Source organism: Aquila chrysaetos, chromosome 3 (genome assembly GCF_900496995.4).
Source record: "Aquila chrysaetos chrysaetos chromosome 3, bAquChr1.4, whole genome shotgun sequence".
In the NCBI taxonomy this organism is placed as follows: Eukaryota; Metazoa; Chordata; class Aves; order Accipitriformes; family Accipitridae; genus Aquila; species Aquila chrysaetos.
In genome coordinates, this window is record NC_044006.1 from 57,464,910 (window position 1) to 57,486,939 (window position 22,030).

General features: G+C 37.0%; 1 protein-coding gene across 1 annotated transcript in view; it reads left to right on the plus strand.

Moving 5' to 3' along the window:
- MALRD1 (MAM and LDL receptor class A domain containing 1) overlaps nucleotides 1–22,030 on the plus strand; it is a 296,114-nt gene that overhangs the window by 183,030 nt on the left and 91,054 nt on the right. The window contains exons 30-31 of the mRNA XM_041122748.1: nucleotides 12,882–13,010; nucleotides 17,784–17,945. Of these exons, the coding sequence (XP_040978682.1) occupies nucleotides 12,882–13,010; nucleotides 17,784–17,945 (291 nt within the window). The remainder of the gene's footprint in view (nucleotides 1–12,881; nucleotides 13,011–17,783; nucleotides 17,946–22,030) is intronic.

A 22,030-nucleotide genomic window follows, 5' to 3' on the forward strand; every position in this document is an offset into this window, starting at 1 on the left:
TATAAACATAACTGGAAATATTCCACAGAGTTGTCATTGCAAGGAAGGAAATTGTGTCAATAGGGAGTTGGAAAGCTGTCATATGAAGGATCTTAAATCTCTTAAAATGTTAACACTGCTGAAATTTACATTGGTTTTAGTCTATGACCCTACAAATCTGAATGGTAATAGTGTTTTATAACCAGTCTTGCATTAAAATACCTTCGCAGTGAAACAGTTCAGAAAGTAACTTGGGTTTATTACTATATAGCAACTATTTGCTTTACAGCACTGCTTCAGCAAGAGCCTCTGTTGGGAAAGCAGTTGCATCATGTGCTCTGACTACTTTCACATTCACTTTCACTTACAGCTTTGGCACAGTAATATTTCTGTGTATTTTGCAGAAAATTATTGTTTATGAAAATGGATGATTAAGAGGAGGCTTTTCTCATAGAAGATTGAAATACACAGTTGAAGCTCAATATACAATACAAATTTTTTAAAGACTGAATTAGAAAAGTTGGAAACCCAAGATGCTAATCCTTTATAGAGCTGTCACTTGCATGGGGGATATTTTTGCACTGTAATAAGGTACAGTCTTTATACAATCAAAAACCTTCACTTGCAGCATCTCCAATAGTGTATGCTAGGCACTGCAGGGTTTTCATTAAAGTTTAGGTGTATGTAATCCATGGGAACATGTTTAAGCTTATGTCTTTGCTTTTCAGCAGGATCAGAGGCCTATCATATATGTGCTTTTTAACTGTATGTATGTGTATGTGTGCAAATGCTTGTCGGTAAAAAAACCAAAAGAAACGCACCCCCACCAATGATTTTCCTGTCTCTACAATGATATTTAAGCTCAAACCTAAGTGAAGAAGGAATCATTGCATTGTCTTTAGCGCCTTTCACATCAGCTCCATGTATGATTTTTTTGCCTTCTACTCCACAAGTTGAGATCTGCTTGCTTAATTTTCTCGAGACTTTTGGTATGCTGACCTTCCTGTTGGCATGATGACATGAAGGAGCCTGGTCTGACCTTTTTCATTCTTGTTGCTATTGATTCTTTACCTTTGCAGAACAAACAAACAAAATACGTTTTGCCAGATTTTCAAAAACAACATTTCCCATCTGACCCAAGCCTGGGGCATTCAGGATAGAGAAAGCATGTCATGTCTAAATTGTTTTTTTGCAGCACAGGGTTCACAGTTTTATTGTGTCTGTTGTAACAAAGTTAAAAGACAGCAAACACAATCTTACTGTGGCCAAACTCAAGGAGAAGAGTAGCATACAAACCAGAAGGGGTCAGGGGTTTCTTCTCAACAAAATGACTTGATTTACAACACTTATTCATGTACTGTGTTTGTAGCTATAGAATTGCTGAGCTAGACACATGGCCAGGGTCCTCTAGGGGAACTGAAGACTACATCTGCATTTTCTACTGGGACTTACAAGGTTAAACTAAAATCTTATATAATAGTATGGATATTCTGGCCACGGTAATTACATAAGCAGAGGAATAGACCGTGCACAGAAAAAAACTAGAAGATAATTGAAAATAATTAAAACTTGAATAACAGGTTTGAAATAAACAGAATGGAATGGAAATGAGAAAGCCTTAAATTGCATGGGAAATAATTGAATGTTTAGCGGATTCCCAGCAGATGGCATGTAGTGGTGGAGATGAATGTTAGAGCAATTCTGGAGCTTTCAGTTGTTTTGGGATAACTGCCACCTCACAGACTGTCCTTTTGGAAGCTGCTGAATGGTATTCCTAGATCACGGTTTACAGTCAACACAATAAAATAATTGCCTCTCTGCAGAAATAATGCACTCAAGGGGAGAGAGTGAAAAGGGAAGAGAGAGGCACTCTGTGTGAGGATTTTTGACATGAATATTAAAACTGCTTTTATGCAGTATGGTAGTATTCAGTTGTTATAGCAGAGTTTAGTAAATCAAAAGACTTATTTTATTGTATATGGGTTTTCCTTCAGCTTGCTTTCGTACAGTGTGTTATAGAAAGAAGCTGTACACATCATGAGGGAATCTGCATGGAGGTGAATTAGCTCTGCAGACTTCTTCACTCTTCACTTACATAGCTGTGATTTACATAGCTCATTGTATGAGGATTTTCAATGGACAAAAGAGAATCTTTTCACAATTTCCTTTTAAAAATTAATTAGTTAAAAGCTTCTGTATCAGTAGAATACTACAGATAACTTTATTTATTATGATCTGAGCTTCTGGGGAGCTATCCTGCAAGGTTCATTTCCCTCAGGTCTCACTAATTTCTGTGAAAGTGAAGGTCAAGAAGCAACTGTGGATTTATTGGAAATGTGAGAGGTCTTGGAAATATTGTCAGAGATAGAAAAAAAGAGGGTATAAAAGAGTCTTATCAGTTGGTTGTGAGAGGGTAAGTTACATTTTGATAGCAAAAAAAATTTAAATTCCAAATCTGGTATCTTTTTATTTTGCAGGTTTAATTGAAAGATGTGAAAAACAGTGGAGTCACATCACAGCCAAAGATTGTTCTTAATATTAAGTTAATTAATTTATTGATTAATTACATTTGAACTTTTTTTTCACCTTCTTGTACAATAATTCTTTATATAACTTTAGTGACAGACTATCCTATGTGACCTGAATGGAGTTTAGAGTGGTCATCTCTTGAGCTTTTTAATAATTAGCTTTGACCATGCATGAGGTTATTTGCAGGCTAGAAAAAAAAGCTTGCAATTTTGCCTTAATAAAAAGGTAAAATACCTATAAGTATTGTACAGAATAATCCCTAATGATAATTTTATTTTTGAGACTTCTGACACTTATTTTCATGATAACATTTTCTAAAAATCCTGTCAGAAATAAGCTGTGGTCTGGTAACCTTAAAGAGCACTTCAAGCACTATTGATTTGTTTTTCCAGCTGATGGCTCGCTGTCGTATAATAGTGAATCAAGAGTGCAACTCATCAGACATGCTCTTACCAGTAGTCTGAATTTTGTACCTCTGTAATTTCAAAGAAAAGGAATCCTGTACTCCAGATAGAAAACACAGAATATAAGCATGGACATATACTTTATCCAGCCATATCGTACATACTGATTTTGGCATCCCAGGGCAACACCTGAAAAACCAACAGTGAAAGATGAATGAAAATAAGTGAGTCATAACTCTAAATTCAAATTAAACAGAAATTTCTAGAATAGTTGATTATTTAGTTGATGTATGCATTTTTTCTTGCAATTCAGTGTGATAAAAGTACAGGAAGAAAGAGCCATTACAGCTCCAGTGATCTCTGTGGGTTGCCTGTTTGGGATCACACTTCACAAGCTTTTCTTCTCAGATTTAAGGTAAATAGGATACACATTCAGTCATACTTGAAGTGTCATTAAAATTATATTTATTTTTTAAAAGAATGCAAATCAAAATGCCAAGTACTCCTATTCATAGGAAATTGATTTACCAAATTGAGCTGAACAGAAATTTTCTTTAAAATATAATCAAGCTTGCTTTGCCTGGTGGTAAACTTTTTCTTTCCCTTTCTCCTCATATATTTGTATTCCTCCTCACCTACTGTTTATGGCAAAGACCATAGGTGAAGGTACTGCAATCCTTTGAATGACTTTGCTTCCATGCTCCCATCAACAAGAAGCTTTGAAAGTCTCAGCAGAGAAATCCTTTCTCATAAGAATTCCATCCTAGCTATGTAGATCAGAGAGAAAACAACTAAAACATCCTAGTGTTTGGGTGCGTAGGCCAACTTTTTTATTTTTAAAATAAGCCAGTTTCTTTGAATCCTCAGCTATGTATCATGCAAAGCTTTACATTTAGTGGAGAATTTAGTTCTTTCTGCTCAGACACTTGAGAAAAGTTCAAACTCTTATAACAGAAATATTCAGTACAAACCTGGCCCTGAAGTGAGAGGGAAGGGAATTCAGGCAGAGGAAGCTGTCAGAGCTGATATAGTCACTCAAGATATACATTTATATTCAGCCAGAATGTATGTCCAGTTACCTGGGTTTTTTGATCTTTTTCTTTTTTTTTCCTCTTCAAAATATTTTACTATTTTATGATATTTTTCACCTGTTTTTATAAATAGGTCAATGCCAGGGTGTTCTGACATGGGACACTGGAATTGCATCACCTGGCTAAAACTTCCCAGTAAATGTGCTGAAATTAATAGTAAAATTCTTATTTGTTAGTCTAATGTTTGGATTCCGTCTTTAGAAGGAAATTATTCCTTGATTTCATGGTGAGCTATCAATTTACAAATTGCTGATATCTATTGAATCTGCTTCTACTGTAGAGGAAGAAAGCTCATTTTGAGAAGTCTAGTAATTTTTTGCTTACAGTAACCAACCATTTGGTAACTTAATTTGTGTTACAGCAACATACATTAACATGAATGTGCTTTATCGTTTTTGAGTGAAAATCTTACTGAACTCAGATCTCATTACACTCAGCAGAGGGTACAGATGACATATAAATTAGTTCTAGACAAGAAATGATCTCCCTTCTGGATATGTGAAAGTCGCCCACAGCTGCCTTCCACAGGATGTCCCGAATGCCCTCGTACAAAGGACTCAGTGGGGAAGGCAGCGTGCTCGGGAGACTTGCAGAGGAAATACAGGCTCCCTCAACCCAGTTTGCCAGGGCTGCCAGAGTTACACTGGGGAAAGACTTGAATTCCTCATAAGTCATGTTATGTACAAGGTGATCGCTTAAACGGCACTGCATATTAAGACTTTCTAGAAATGTATGAAAAAATATAAATTCATTTTTACTGAAAAAGCAAATATTATATAGCCTGGCTTCAGGGAATGAATAATACTGGATTTGACAACCTTCTTTGAAAAGATTAAAAGAACAGAGAGAAGAGAAATATGGCACCAGCTTGAAAATCACAGTATTCTCTAGTTTTTATTACACTGTACAGAAGTCATTTACACACCTGTAATACTCAAGGATTGCTATTTCTGTTTGAGATTATGTAAAAAATGCATGAGAGCTCATGTGAAACTTTTGAAGAAAAGTTGCTGACTTCAGAGATACTTTGGTTTGGTAGTAGGTGGCTGCAAAAGCAGCTTTTCAGTATAAAACAAAAATCTCATCATTTTGAGATTCACTTTACATATTACTTACTCTTCATATCCGATGGTAGATTTCTTAACTCCATATATTTCAAATGGGCCACAAGAGAAGACTTTTCATGGTTAGTAAAACATACAGGGTAAAGATGGCCAGATTTTAATTTTTTTTTGTAACCTCACAATCATTGTCTATAAAGGTGGTACTAGAATAATGAACACTGCCCTAGCCTGAGTTCATTTTCATATGAAATTACTGTAGAAGGTAGGCACCCTTCCAGTACAAATAAACTGCATGTAACAGTTATCTTCTGTAACCTATCATACACCTCTATGCAATATGACACCCAAGATGAATGTCACGTCTAATGATGATTCTGCAGAGCCAGGGAGAGCATTCAGCTGAGGAAGTGTCTCCCTGTTGCAGATAATTGTGACTTGTACCTGTGTGCTGTACTCCCTTGGTCTGTCACAACAACCCCTGTGGATCACATTAGGACAAGTCCATGTATAAAAACAAAATATTCACATGAGATGCTTCTAAGAAATCTGTGATAAGGGGAGAGAGTGCTGTGATTGAGTGGTTTGGATTGATTCTGCATCACAGTGGAAACAATGGCTTGACAGTAATTTTGTAGGGTAAATATCATTGAAAAGCTCTAAAAATAATCTGTTCAGCTGAACTTTCCAGGCTGTAATGTAGCTCTACACTGGAAACAGGATGGAGGGGAGACAGGGAGGGGAAAAAGGACCAAGCAGTAGAGACCACATGTCAAATTGCTCCAGGAAATATTTCTCTCTAGTTAAACAGGTTCATAATTACGGGGAAATAGAATTTTCTGCAAAAGCATTACTTGATTTTTTACCTTATCTCTTCTTCTCCCTTTCTTTTACCACTTGCAGGCTCCAAAGAGATAAAGCCTAGAACACCAGACCTCACTCATTGCTCAGTCCTCAGTGCTTCTCCCTAGTGTCTTCTTTAGTATTAAGCAAAATATGGGAGCTCCCTACACGAGGATACTGTGAGCATGAGCTCCTTATCCTGCTGATACACTCTATGCCAAGGCTGGCCTTTCAGTCTTAATCAAATATAAAAACTTCTGTCCTTGTCTGGTGTGGGTTTATATACTCCATAATATCAGCACTAGAAATTGAAGATAATTTCTCTCTTATCTTTTGTATTGCTTGAGCCAGAGCCAGTGGTACCTTTCCAGAACTATGGATGAATTTTTTATTCTTCCAGTTTATGTGGTGGCCTTGGGCACCATAATACTACTTGCTTTCAGCATCTTTAGGAAGTCCATTGGCAGACTTTTGCATCTACAGGTGAAATTCTCTCCTAAGAGTCAATATAATTTGTTAGATCTGCTGTTTATGTCAGAGCCAATGCATATCTGTGAATTAAATCTGGCCTTTTAAATGACACATTCTGTGAGGAGAATTCCCTATGGTTTTTGAATTACAAAAAGAACCTTATTTGAAATTATATCTAGCTTGCACAAGTAGAAACTTTTCATCTAGTTTTCCCTGCAAAAGATTGCCAAGGTCATCCATGGACAGAAACATTATTGATGAGTTTGCTAATAAGGTTTTAATGTTCTATAAAAAAGTCATGTAAAAAAGGCTACTGAACAATTGGGGTAAGCAAATGAAAAGTTTGATGCAAATTGTGTTTCATAATTTCTGAACTTCAGAATACTGAGTACAGTTGAGTTCCAGTTCTAATGAAACTTTCTAGGAACTTACATTTTATACATTTGATTTAAACAAAGGGTGAAACTTGGAAAGTAAAGTTCCTTCACTGAATAATATTTTCAACAAAACATTTTTAATTTTTTAATCTTTGATTATTCCTGTATCTCAAGTATTGTGGAAGAGGGGAGGGAAGTGATATAAGTACTCTTACTATACAACACAATTTAAACAAAAAATAATAGAAAGAGGTGAATTTTCAACTGTAATTTGAAAACATTTCTACTCAGAAAGAACCTTAATTTCTAAAAAGACAAATGGGAGGGAAAAGTCTCATTTCCCTTGAATATATGTTGCATATTTCATTTCATACTGTTGACATGGTTGTAGAGTATTGTTGAGTGAGTGTGTGCATTCCTTTCGGAGAGCAGAGATGAGACTTTTGGTAAACAGCAGCTCAGTGTACTTGACCTTGAGTTACACGTTGCTTTTCAAAACAGTTCAAGGTCTTGTTCACTGCAGCCTTTAGCAACCATAATAATTTGGGATTTACCCTATGCCTTTCGCAAGCACAAAGCACTGGCCAAACATAACCTCTGACAACCTATGTGAGTCTTAAGTGTTGTAATACAACACAGCATGAGCATCTCTTCTTTTTGGCTGTGTGATCAATCAGTTCTTTCATGATAAATATTTTAAATAGGAGAACATTCAATGCATCAACCTGATACCCAATCTATGAAAGTTACTGGTATCTATCAGCCTAAACATTTTTTTGAAGCTATCTACTTTGTTTCAGACAATCAAGATCTATAACTTTTAGAGCTGATATTTGGCCTGTCTGGTTCTTTCGATGATTTTCGATGTACTGGATACCAAAGGAATATTTTCGTCTTACAAAGCATTGGTCAAAGAAAGCTCTTGTACTTTTAGAGTCAGAGAAACAGTCACTGGCCCAGTGCTGTCCTCTAGTAGCAAACCTAAAGGAAAGGCGGCCATCTTCATGAGTTCTTTCATAGCCAATCTTTTCCTGGTAACTGAAACAAAGTGTCTGCTAGGTTAATAATGTTGTATTTATCAGCTATCTCCAAATGAATCTTGTCATGTCTATAAATTCTGTGAGTACCATATGAGCTAGTCTTCCATACATAACATGTACTGGAGATGGATATAAATATATAGCTTGTGATGCATCCACAGTAGAGTCACAATTTTTTTGTGGTATGCATGATGTGCATCTGTGTCTTGGTTGTTTTCTATGTATATATAAATACACACGTATTCTTACTAGGGAAGGGCTTATTTTTGCTGGTATTGTGAGAATAACATTGTGCAGAACGAAATATGTAGAAATGAAAGCAAGTGTATGTAAATGCAAGTTCTATGGAAACCATCATTAACATGCTTCTTTTGTAGGGTTTAGTGATCCAAAAGCCAAGCCAGTTCTATTGGTCTCTTAAAAACTACTTAGAAGATTATATGGCTCTTTGCTGCATCAATCCAAATTGTACTTAATTGAAAAGTGATATCCTGTGTATGCTTTTTCCTTTTCAAGTACTGCCATTTCATTTGGCATACGGATTTGCATAACGTAGTCAATAGTTACTACTTCATCTAAAATATGTCCTGTGCTAATTTCTTGTGGTGTCCTGGTTTTCAGGAAATGCTGCAGTTCCAAGGGGAAACAAAATAAATGGGTATGATAAAACATTAGCTTTTTGCTGTGCCATAATAGTTGTTTTAATTTTTTTTATTTTTTATTTTTTAATTTATGAGACTCTAATCCCCAAGTATTTACTGTAAGGGAAAAAAAGGTGGTTTACAAGAATATGTGCTGTGGCCTGTCAACTTTGATCCAGGAGAAAATCAACAGTTTAATTGCTCCACTGATTCTTGTTAATCTAGTTATTTCTATGCTGATCTAAAGCTTAGTTGTTATCATAAGCTAGGAAATGCTTCTTTGTGTTTCTGTGTTTTGTATTCTATATTATTTTGTTTTGGTTTGGGGTGGGGTTTTTTGTTGCCTATATTCTCTTTTTGTGGGAAAGGAATGGATTGTGGTCTTTTGACTTGCAGCATATCTGTATAGTCTTCAAACCCCACAAGTTTATGGACTGAACAATTGTAGAAGAGAGAGCAAAGCATAATGAAAAACAAAAGTAACTTGCTCAAGAAATGTGCAGGAGTGCAGGAAATTAATAAATATTGTTGGAGCTTCTGTTCTCATTAAAAAAACCAAACACCCCCCACCCCCAATTTTTATAGCTCTATGCCATTCCTTTATCACTCATGCTGCACCTGTAGATCAACACTCCATATCTGTATGGATATTTTCCATGATGTGACACTATGTGTAGGACTGAGCAAACAATGAATTGTTCAGTTTAGTGGCTAAACCAAAGATTTGGAAGAAGGTCAGGTCAAAAAAGAACATTTATGGCTTTTTCATTAAGTGCAATTCCTTTCTGGTCAACAGTTTTGTTAAATTAAAATGAAATGTTTTCTTTTGCCTTTGGATATCTTAGGTCACTTCAAACTTTTCATATACCATATTCAGAAATAAGCTTAGTACTTATCAAAAACGTTTCATCTCCCTATAATTCCTCTCATTCCCATTGTGTGACAAATTGACATTTGTGTATCAGATATTTCACTGTTTTCCATTTTCATACATGGAATCAGCTGATTTTTGGCTTGCTGTGGCTACTGATCCATTTTAATGTTGTAGCTTATCAAAGATAACTTCAGAGTAACACAGTGAGCAAAGTACAACTGATATTTTATTTTTTTTAATTTTGATTTTGTCCTAATTTATTTGGAGTGTATTCAACAGTATGTTAATTTTTTCCCTTATAGGCTTCTTGAGAGGTTGTTAGAAAAAAGAGGCAAGAAAAAAAATTTGCCATATTTTCTCATGTTTTTTCTGCTTAGAAGAGATTTTCTGTATGTTTGGATTTTCATGGAATGTTGTGAGTTAGACTATTGGGAAAAAATATATATATAATATTCCATGCTATATGTAATCAACCATCATCCAATACAGATCAAAGCACAACTGAGGAATAAAATCAGTCAAAAAGCTATATATTTGTCCATGCAGTCCCACACAACCAACATATGCAATGAAATAAGATGTAATGAAAATTTCTCATTTAATCTGAAATGTCAGCGTTAAACGTATCTTAAGCTATTCATTAGGAGGCATTGTTTTGGTTTATGCTGCAACTCCCTAGAGGGAGGTTTGAATACTGTTCTTGGAAACATCCTTCTCCAAATTCAGTCCTGATAGACTCAAACTCAGATTTTGGCAACCCTGTAATTTTGATGACAAAATTAGAAATGGGCAAGATAATATTTTGAATGTCCTCTCTTTTTCTTTGTTCAAAGTGGTTTCTAACATGGTTTTTTGTTAAATTGCAGCTCAACCCTCAGAATTGAGAACATATTTTCCAATATGTTCTTCAATACATTGTTCTGATTAAATAGACATTTTATATTATATTTTAATTATATATTTAAATATTTATATTATATTTAAAGAATGGTAAAAATGAAACTTCTAAGTTGCAACTTCTGTGTGAATCTTTGTTTGGTTATTGGGGTTGTTTATGATGAAGTTTTATTTTATGGTTAAAACCCACTGTATTTCTTGTTTTGATTTAGTTTTGGTCAGAATGAGTGTGTACTCTTGAAAGCTGATTTTTAGTGTCATTGTGACACTAAATGCTGAATAGGAGTTTGGAATATTTAGTCTGACTATGCTATGCTAATGCTGGTATGCTAATTCTGAGAAGGATTTTATTTTTATCTCTGCCAAAGGCTGTAGCAGAATCTCCATCTTTATCATAAATGTAACCTGGTATCCCTAAAAATGACATATAAACAAGGTCTTACTCCAAAAGGATAAAATTCACGTGACTCTGTGTTTGGACTTTATGGCATTCACATCTGTTGAGATACAAGTTTTCATTTTGACTGTATATGGATCACATGTTTTATTTTAGGATAAGCTAAGAAATGTATAATATTCTTAAATGTTCGTTTCTGGTATGCTTGAAGTACTGTAAAGTAGCTTATTAAAAAAAGAACAACTGTAATTAATATTAAAGCGCTAAATACAAATGAGAGAGTAACATAACATTGTCTTGATTAAAGGTGAAAGGAGGTAAAGGTGAGGAATATGATCAATCACAAAGCCATGGATTTTCAAATGTCATTCCCCTATATGGTGATAATGTACCTCTTTCATATGCAGTGAAATAAGTTGTGAAAATTATTGTACCTTAATGGCTCTGCCGTTAAGTAATTTCTGTCATTATTTAAGCCATTAAGTGACTTAAGGAAGTCACTCAATTTTCCAGTGCATCATTTCCAGTGCATGGGAGGGAATGAAGATGAGGGAGTCAGACTCTTCTCATAAGTGCTGACAAGACAGAAGGCAATGGGCACAAATTAAAAAAAAACAGGAAATTTCATCTGAACACAAGAAAACAATTTTTTTTTTACTGTGAGGGTGGTCAAACACAAGCACAGGTTGTCCACAGAGTTTGTTGTGTCTCCATCTATGGATATATTCAAAACCCAACTGGACATGGTCCTGCACAACCTGCTGTAGTAGAGGCTGCTTCACAAATGCTTCAGTCAATTTTTGTCGAGTCCACTCCTCTGCTAAGGGCTCCCTGCCACTTGGATTCTCTGTAAAAAGCAGCCACAGCTTTTCCTGTATTTAAGGCAAATATTATTCATGGTAACGCTGTTGTCTGTGGATTCCCTGACACATAATCAGATCAAATGGACAGTGTAAAATTAAAAACCAAAACAAAAAGACAGATACCAATTTGAAACCAGATTTTATTTATACCAATGCTCAGGGATGTATGCACTTCAAAACTGGAAATTTAAGTCAGGTCCTGCAGGTAACCAAACAGCACGGAATTTTTTTTGAACTATATATTCTAAATATTTGAATTACATTTTAATGCTGTGTTGTTGCTCTATTTGATATTACCTTGTGTACATGTTTAAACTAAACCAAAAATTTAGTTCTCCTTTCCTATTTTCCTTCAATGAGAATGTAGTTCCTCAGTCTGTAAAATTCAGTAAGTACCTCTATTTGAGAAGATTAGTACCCTGACAACAATAACTTCCCCTTCTGGAAATAAGGGCCTGCACAAAGATAAATATCAAAGTGTTCTGTCCAGACTGTGTTTAACAGTGTGCCCCATTTTAGTCATGTTTGAAGGAAAAAATGAAACATTTTACATTGAATAGGGTCAAAATACATTCTCCTAAATGTCTTATTGCACAACTTGGAGCTCTAGACTGAAAAACAATCTTGGGTTAACAGGAGTGCATCTTAAATGTTGCATTTGGGATTATCAGAACTGTTTCAATTACTACTAATTGAAATTATGCACTCAGTGTACTGAACTAAAAAATAGTTTATATAAGTTTCTTTATAGTCTGACAGTTCAGAGATGGCTGAATCTCAGCGCTTTTTGGCCTTGGCCCTAGCACTTTATGTGCAAGTTACTAAGTTACTCTAATTTTATGACACAATTTTCACTCACTCTCAGAGATGATAAAAAATTGTTGTAAAACAGAATCTTTTATTAAATACCATAAGAGGAATATCTGGGCAGTTCATACACTGAGAGCAGAAGTTTCTCTAAACTCTTCAAAAAAGTTAAACATCTTATAAAGGCTTTAAAAATTTATGCACTACACAAGTGTTGTATAACAGTGATTTTTCTCAGCTTAAAATGTTCTTATTTTCCAAATGATGTCTTGTAACTATGAGCAGAATAAAGCCTTTAGCCTGTCTACTTTTCAACAGCTCACAGAACCCTTTTTAATGGAACGTGCACAATAAATACACTGGGGAAACAGTTGTGTTGATGCTGAACTGAATTTTCTTCCAGACAAAACATCCTACCCTGGAAGCTATGGGCAAGGCCAATACAGTAGTCTAGATACGCATAATGCACCATTAAAGGTGTGACACCAAATAACATCTGGTGGAAGCAGTAAATCACTGAAGTCATAGTCTATAATGGCTAAACAAATAAAAAAGACCATCCTTTGATTTAATTACAATATTGATTTAAATGTCCTGTTGGTTTCAGTTGGAGAGAATCCCAGGGAATGCCCTGCCCTCACTGATTTTGTGTGTGGGAATGAGAATTGCATAGAATCTCAGTTCATCTGTGACTATAAACCAGACTGTGAAGACCTGTCAGATGAAGCTGACTGCAGTAAGTATTTCTTTGTTTATTAATGTAATCTTCAGTTAAAATTTTAACTGTAAATTCTGTAGCATAGCTTAGGTGAATTCACACAGTTGCTCAGAAAATAATTACAAGCAGGTTGCATGTTCCCCCAACACAGAAGGTCTGACATTTTCAGATCCTTAAAGACATTTGCTGCAAAAAGTAGTTAAGTGTGATTTAGTTACAAAAGTGTAACCTACTCAAACCAAAGATTAAATATATTAAAAAAAACCCAAACAAACAAAACAGCTTAAGGACTAAAAACATATTTAAGGAATAAAATCCATGGGTTACAATGCAAATTAACTCTGAGAAGAAACGTAAACTCATTTATTAAATTGAAAGCATACTGAGCTGTCAATGTTGAATGAAAAGCTAAGTAAGCAAATTAATGCACAATAGCATTTAGACATGATTCTGCTATAAAAAGGGATTATTTAAAAACAGGCCTGTCTTTCCTTTCAGATTAATCCTGTCTTTGTGATCTGAGTTGTGTCACTACTACGTGTTCATTGTTCTTTGTTCTTGCTGCTGTTGCAGAGCTATGAAAATATTTTCTTGCTATTACTCCGTTACAGAACAGTTGGACAAAATGCAATCTCTCTATATTTTTGCATTCCTAGTCAATACTGAGACAAAATTTGTCTGTAGGTATTCTTTGCTAATGCTGTTTGAGATGGAAGGACACAGTTCAATTTTGAAAATCTGGATCAAGTTAACAGGCTTTCCAAATCAGACTTGAAACTCAAAAGCAGTAAAACATTGTGCCTTTGTTCCTGCTCCATGTCTTTGTTTATTTACAGTCACTTTCCAGACCAGGCTTTTGGAGTAGGAAGCGTGAGTAGTCCATATGTACAGTTCAGTAATCAGTCTAATTCTTAATGTTTGAGCTGGAGGGCCAAATTCTGCCATAATGCAGATATGATCAAAAGTAACCTTGGTAGATAAAGTAAATACATCACATGCATCAATTCAGTGCTCACATTGTGTTGAAGTGCAAGCACTCCATTGAAATCAACCAATGCTTGGTGATCCCTTGAAAAACAAAGGCATTTTCTCTTGCATGGAGTTGCTAAATGCTTTGACTGGACAGGGTTAAAAAAATAATGACCCTTTATTGGATGATGTAAATTATATTGTTTTAACCAGATAGCAGACTTACAACCTGGAATACATGTGAAGATGTCACTATAGGAGATTTAACTTTGAGTTTCTCCCTCTTTGTTGTTTTCATAAAAGTAAATAACAGTTCTGAAGTACATATGCTGAAGCTGGTATCTCTATTTCTGTTTTCTACCTCCTGCAGTGCTTTGCCTTTCAGAGAATTTTGTGAGTCATATTCATGGAAATTAATCTACATTGAATGATAACTTTAAAAGACTAGCTTTTTTTCAAGTAGATTCCAAGAAAAGATAGATTTTAAACAGGTAATCTATATTTCTTGTATATAATATTCATATTTTTTCAGGAGTTAGACAAAGTAAGTGCAGCAAAATACCCTGTAAACTTACCCTTGTAACATTTTAGAGACCTAACAGAGACATAGTAAGTCTGAATTGCTGTCCAATGTAAACTGCTCTGTAAAGATATTCAGAAAACTATCAAGGCACTTGATTTATTCTGTAAATATTGTTACAGGATATAGTAGCTTCATTTGGAGGCAGGGGGGCGGACTGTCCTGTGTTGTCTGGAAGGACTGTGGTAGCATCAGCTCTCTTTTCTTAGTCAGATAATAGATGGAAACATTTCAGGCCATAAATTATCTTGAGTCACAGTAAAGCAGCACAGTCTTTGCTATACTGCAGAAAAGCTTCTCCAAGGGAAGAAAAAAAAAAAACCTGATATTTGCTTTAAATAAATAGAGTGAAACATCTTTTTATTGTAGATGGAAAGGCTGTAGTTATATCAAAATGTTTTCATCAGTCTTTAGTCTTGCTGTTGCTGCAGAACTGACAAAATATCAGGTTAACAATAGAGGAGAGATACTGTAATCTGGCATACAGAATACCCAGATAAACCACAGGTATAATATTTCCCTATCTGCTATATCTTAGTTCCAACAAATGAGGCATTACATTGGGATAATCACACCTTTTCCCTGAGCGTATATCTTATAGATGGGAATGAATAACATTAATGGGCACATAATACCTTTTAGATATGGAAGCCTCATTTTTTAATGAAAAGGCAGCAGGAGCTGCTTAATCAGAAAAGAGAGCAGAACTGGCACAGAGAAAGCCCTTCACAGTCTAACCTGCCCCATCACAGGTGGTTATGGCCACATTTGTCTGCAATTTTCTCCTTTTCTCTGAGCTCAAGGTCCGAGCTTATTTCACATTCTACTATAGTTTTATAACAGTGTAACTCCAAAGAAGTAAATGGACCATAATCTACTCAGCAGCAATTCCTCTGTGCAGGATTTACAACAGAATCTGGATTAAATGAATTGTATCCATGTAGGCTGGTAGACTTTTTGGTTTTTTAAATAAACTCACGGAAATTACTTACTCTATGTTTCATTCAATCCAGTCAAGCAATCTTGCAAAAATTTCATTCTCTTTCTGTAACCTGCTGGAAGTACTGAGGTGAAAAAAGCACACATGAAAGCAGTTTCAATTTTCATGAATTGCAGCCAATTATACACCCAGATTTGATTAATAGCAAACCCCACTGTTGATGAAGCAACTAGAGGAGTGCTTGAATTATTGAAATAAAAGCAATTTTTCAGATAAATGGGACAATCCTCTTCTGATGGCTTCTAAATAGGGTCTGTTTACCCATAAAATAAAAAATACCCAGCAGGTGCAGATATATTGGGTGACTCTGTCAACCCTGTAAATACTGTTCATAAATATTTATTAATAATTGCCTTCTGAATGCACTGTTAAGATACTAGGGTAAAATTCCTGAAGTCAGGTAACTGATTACGAATAGTAAAAATTCCAAATGCATTTGGAATTTGATCTTGTTGGAACTGCACAAGAAAATTGTACCTGTTTCGATTAATGGGTTCCTTTCTTTGCATGCGAGGGTATTTGGTGTTGGAGTTAGGATATACTAGGCTTACATGGTGCTTGTAATGCAGTGTCAATGTGAATGCTCAGTGCATTTGTGTATACCTTTCATGATTCCCGAAGGCCATGCTGTGAATAGCACTAACACAAGCACAGAATGGTTGAGGTGGGAAGGCACCTGTGGAGATCGTCTAGTCCAACCTTCTGCTCAAAACAGGGTCCACTGCAATAGGTTGCCCAGGGCTGTGCCAGTAAGGTTTTGAATATCTCCAAGAATGGAGACTCCACAACTTCTCTGGGCAACCTGTGCCAGTGTTTGACCAGCCAGACAGTAAAAAAAAGAAGTTTTTTCTTAACCTTAAAAAGTCCTTCCTGTGTTTGTGCCCTTTGCTTCTTGTCCTGACACCGGGCACCACTGAGAAGAGTCTGGTCTGGCTTTGTCCTCTTTACACCCTCCCAGCAAGTAATAAATACACACTGATAAAATCCCACTGAGCCTTCTCTTCTCCAGGCTGAACAGTCCCAGCTCTCTCAGCCTCTCCTCATGAGAGACACTTTAGTCCCTTCCAGTATATTAAGACTACATTACAGAACAGTACAGATCCTTCTCTTAGCATTCATTGGGACATACATTATCCACTGGATCAAAATTATTCTTCTTTTAAGATATTTGTCCTATACATTTAACAAAGGTGACACATTTTTACAGAAAAGCAAGTCCACAGGGTTACAGTGTGTGTGCAGATCTTGGTCATACAAAACAGGTTTATGATAATGATAAGTCATTTTTACAAAGGATGGCATCAGTTGTTCTTGTGGCATCAAAGTAGAAAATAGGAAAAAAACAAAACAGATTACAAAAGGCAATTAAATCTATTCTTTGTATCTGTATCCTTTATACCTAGACAGTGATACATAAATAGTTGTATTTTAATGCTGCAGAACACTTCTAGGTCAAGAAGCACACTCTAAATCCTCAAATTTATTTGAGGTTCTGAAATAGTCACAGTCAGACCTGTTTCTAAAATGCACGACTGACTGTGATGTTTAATAGATTGGAACCTTTTCCCAGAGTCCTCTCACAGGGGTAGTCCTTGCTCTCACTCAGCAATTGTGTAGCTGCCTCTGCTTTATCGCTAAGGAAAAGACCTTTAGAGGCCAAAGAAGAGTTTGTGATGCTATTTCTTTTGTCTCTACCACAGCATTTTTATAATTTTGTTGATTAATTACTTTTCCAAAGTGACCTGAAACATCAGAGGCAGATCTAGAAATGGAAAGTTGAACGAAGATCTCTTGAATTCAGTCAGTATCCTAATCACTAGAACATCTCTCTCATCGTAAAACTGCCTTCATGCATAACACACAATGATGAGCCAACATATGTTCATGAAAAACGCCACTGTGGAAGTGGAGTGCAGTTTTGCTAGCTAATTGGCTGGGAATCATTCTGTCCATTCACCTTGAATAATAACTAAAATTGGTGAAGTCATCGGTCTGTCTTCAAGACTTACATGGACATATATCTGTAATAAAGTTTAAGGCTGTTTATACCTGCTCGGGAAGTGAAGGGTGAATTTTTTCTTTCCTCCCAAATTACCACATATTATTTATGTCAGTACATGGAACACAGGGAATCATAGCATTAGCTAAACAGAATCCTTTCCATTACCATGTACAGTATGTTCATTACAGCCTTTTACATATAAGAGCTGGGATGATAATTTACTTCTTGCTCTATTTTCAGGTTACTACACAAGTATTCCTGGAAGCTGTAACTTTGAAACACAAGATCAAGAATGGACCACTGTATGTGGATTAACTCAGGACCCTAGTGATGATTTTGACTGGAATATTAGCAGCAGTGTTGTCACAGGACAAACGGGTCCTGATACTGACCATACACCAGGTATTGGCATGTGTTGTACATCACTTTTGGGAAAATGAAATATTCACTGAATTAAAAAAAAAGTCCCGTAGATTAGTGCCAAGATAACAGGAAATCTCAGTGTGATCAGCTGAGCTTATTGTATGTGCAGACAAATCATAGTGAGCAATTAGCACAGTTAACAGAGCAGTTACAACAAGCATTTAAAATGTTCACTTTTACATTAAAATTACAATAGAGGATATGTAACACAAAAAAAGCCATGCAAAAAACTATATTAAATATTTTAACATATTGAGTTTTGTTGTTTATACTATCTGGTAACTTCTAGTTCTGTCTGACCACAAAACCAAACAGCCTGGCATAGTAGCCTATTAGCAACCTTTTTAATCATTGCTTCAGCAGCACTGTAATTTTATAGATTGCTCTTTTCAGAGTGGTCCTGATTATATCATTCGTTATACTCCACTTCAGCTTGATGCATTTGTTTAGTAATTTCGTAGACAATGAGCTGCTAAATATAATGTGAAGATACTAATTAATCATCACATCTGGGACACAACAGATATCTTTCTAAAATAGTACGGCATGCCTGTACAAATGTTGTAACTGTCTCCGCGTCTGCAATGATATTATTAATTAAGGGGTTATTTGAAAACTTTTAAAGAACTAGAGATACGAAATTTTAATACAATAAAAGAGGATGTATTTGGCAATAATCATGGATCACTAAGATATTCCATTAGGTCTTGCTCAGACTTGTCGTAACAGTGAAGCCATGCACTGCTGAATGGCTGAAAAACTTTGGATAAACAAAGGTGCGAATAATAGTCCAGCCATCCATTTCTCTCAGGTCACCTGAGCACAGAGTGTAGAGCTTGTATTAAGCAGCACCTTGACTGAGACCATCAGATGACCCTGACTGTGCTGTAGTCAGTCTCTGGAAAACCTTGCTGCATTGCAGGCATTTTTATAGGCAGCTCCATGAAAGTATCAGCTTTGCCTTTCCAATATCAGACAAAACAACATTAGGACATGTTGCTAAGCTTTAACTCACTCATATTTTTCTAAGAACCCAGCTTAATCTGTTGTTATCTTTCCCTCTCCCGATCACCAGCTCTGCATTTTTCTCACCAGTCACTAGTATTTTGTTAATTCCTTATACAAGTCACTGGATTCAAATGAAATCTCTGTATGAAACCTTGTGTGTCAGGCCCTAATACTTGTGGTTTCTGAAGTGTAACTGCAGTATGAGTAGAAAACATTGGGCCGATACTTGTAGAAGATGGTCATCTGACTAATAGGGATGAAGAAAAAGTGGAGGCATTTGATGTGGTTTTTGCCTCAGTCTTTAACAATACTGATAGACCTTGGGCTGCTTGGTCCCCTGAATTGGAGGACCATGAGTGTGGGAACAGTGACTTTCCATTCGTGGACACTGAAATTGTAAAGACCAGCTGTAACAGCTGAACGTTCACAAGTCCATGCGGCCTGATGGCATTCATCCCAGAGTAGTGAAGGAGCTAGAGGATGTTACGGCAAGACCCCTCTCAATCATCTGCCAAAGGTCTTGGGAGCCTGGGGAAGTCCCTGCTGACCGGAAGCTAGCCAGTGTTATTGCAGCCTACAAAAAGGGTGTGAGGGAACACCCAGGGAACTACAGACCTCTTAGTCTAACCTCAGTTCCTAGAAAAATTATGGAGAAGATTGTGCTGTGTACTACTGAAAGGCATTTAAAGAATATGCAATCATCAGGCACAGTCAACGTGGGTTCACAAAGGGAAAGTCCTGTTTAACTAATTTGATCTCCTTCCATGATAACGTCACTTGCCCGGTGGATGAAGGGAAGGTGGTGGATGTAGTTTTTCTGGATTTTAGTAAGGCTTTTGATACTGTCCCTCACAGCATCCTTCTGGACAAGTTGTCCAACTGTGGGATGAGCGGGTTCACGGTGTGCTGGGTGAAGAACTGGCTGAAAGGCAGAGCTCAAAGTGTTGTACTGAATGGGGCTACATCTGGTTGGCAACCGGTCAGCAGTGGTGTTCCTCAGGGTTCAATTCTAGGGCCAGTTCTGTTCAATATATTTATCAACAATCTGGATGCAGGAGTTGAATGCACCATTAGCAAGTTTGCTGATGATACCAAACTGGGAGGTGCTGTTGACTCTTTTGAGGGACAAGAGGTCTTGCCAAGGGATCTAGATAGATTGGAGCATGGGGCTATGATTAATGGGATGAAATAAAGTTGAAATGCTGGATTCTGCACCTAGGATGGAGTAATGCTGGGCACAAGTCTAAACTGGGAGAGGAGTAGCTGGAGATCAGCCCTGCAGAAAGGGATCTGGGGGTGCTGGCTGACAGCAGGCTCAGTGTGAGTCAGCAGTGTGCCCTGGCAGCCAAGAGGGCAAACCACATCCTGGGGTGCATCAAACACAGCACAACCAGCCAGTCAAAAGAGGGGATTATCCTGCTATATTCAGTGTTGGTGCGGCCTCGCCCTGAGTACTCCGAGCAGTTCTGGGCCCACAATTTAAGAAGGATGTGAAGGTCCTTGAATGCATCCAGGGGAGGGCAACAAAGCTGGTGAAAGGGCTGGAGGGAATGTCCTCTGAAGAGCAGCTGAGGACTTTGGGCTTGTCTAGTTTGGAGGAAAGGAGGCCAAGGGGTGACCTCATTGCTCTGTACAGCTTCCTGAGGAGGGGAAGTGGAGAGGGAGGTGCTGAGCTCTTCTCCCTGGGAGCCAGTGGTAGGACGTGTGGGAATGGTTCAAAGCTGCGCCAGGGGAGGTTTAGACTGGACATTAGGAAGCATTTCTTTACTGAGAGCGTGGTCAAACACTGGAACAGGCTTCCTAGAGAGGTGGTCAATGTCCCAAGCCTGTCAGTATTTAAGAGGCTTTTGGACAGTGCCCTTAATAACATGCTTTAACTTGGTCAGCTCTGAATTGGTCAGGCAGTTGGACTAGGTGATCGTTGTAGGTCCCTTCCAACTGAAATATTGTATTCCATTCTAATAAATTTCTGCTATACAAAGAGTCTGACTTTAGAAGTTGAATTCTCTGAAAATGTAACTGGCTACGATAGTACTCTTCTTGTCAACGGTTTGAATAATCTACTTTTCCTGCAGTGTGGTACCATCCTAATGAAATTTAGAAAAACATGCAATAATACACCGGTCCTTAAAGAATGGCTGAGGAGCAGTGTGTGGATGCATGTGAAATGCTTAAGGTTCCTACCTAAGATCTTGGTTTAACTTACCTCCCTGCCATTGGCTTGCCAGAAATCTTAATATTGAAGTTTTTCCCTAGATGCTCCTACAAGATGTTGCTGATAGACTACTACCAGAATGCCTACTGATTGTTAGGAGAATGAAATTGTATTGATAGGCAATTACAGTGTCCTAGTTTCAGCTGGAATAGAGTTAACTGTCTTCCTAGTAGCTGGTACGGTGCTATGTTTTGAGTTCAGTATGAGAAGAATGTTGATAACACCGATGTTTTCAGTTGCTGCTAGTAGTGTTTAGACTAATGTCAAGGATTTTTCAGCTTCTCATGCCCAGCCAGCGAGAAAGCTGGAGGGGCACAAGAAGTTGGCACAGGACACAGCCAGGGCACCTGACCCAAACTGGCCAACAGGGTATTCCATACCATGTGACGTCCCATCCAGTATAGGAACTGGGAAGTGGGGGCGGGGAATCACCGCTCGGGGGACTAGCTGGGTGCCGGTCGGTGGGTGGTGAGCAATTGCACTGTGCATCATTTGTACATTCCAATCCTTTCATTATTGCTGTTGTCATTTTATTAGTGTTATCATTATCATTATTCGTTTCTTCTTTTCTGTTCTATTAAACTGTTCTTATCTCAACCCGTGGATTTGCTTCTTTTCCCGATTTTCTCCCCCATCCCACTGGGTGGGGGGGAGTGAGTGAGCGGCTGCGTGGTGCTTAGTTGCTGGCTGGGGTTAAACCACGACATACAGGTACCTGTGTTATGTAGACAGCAAGCTATAATTGTATATTTTACTATATAAATATAAAATCATATAATATTAATGTAGATTATATAATATAATAAATCTGGTTGGAATATTAATTTCCATCATAAATGTG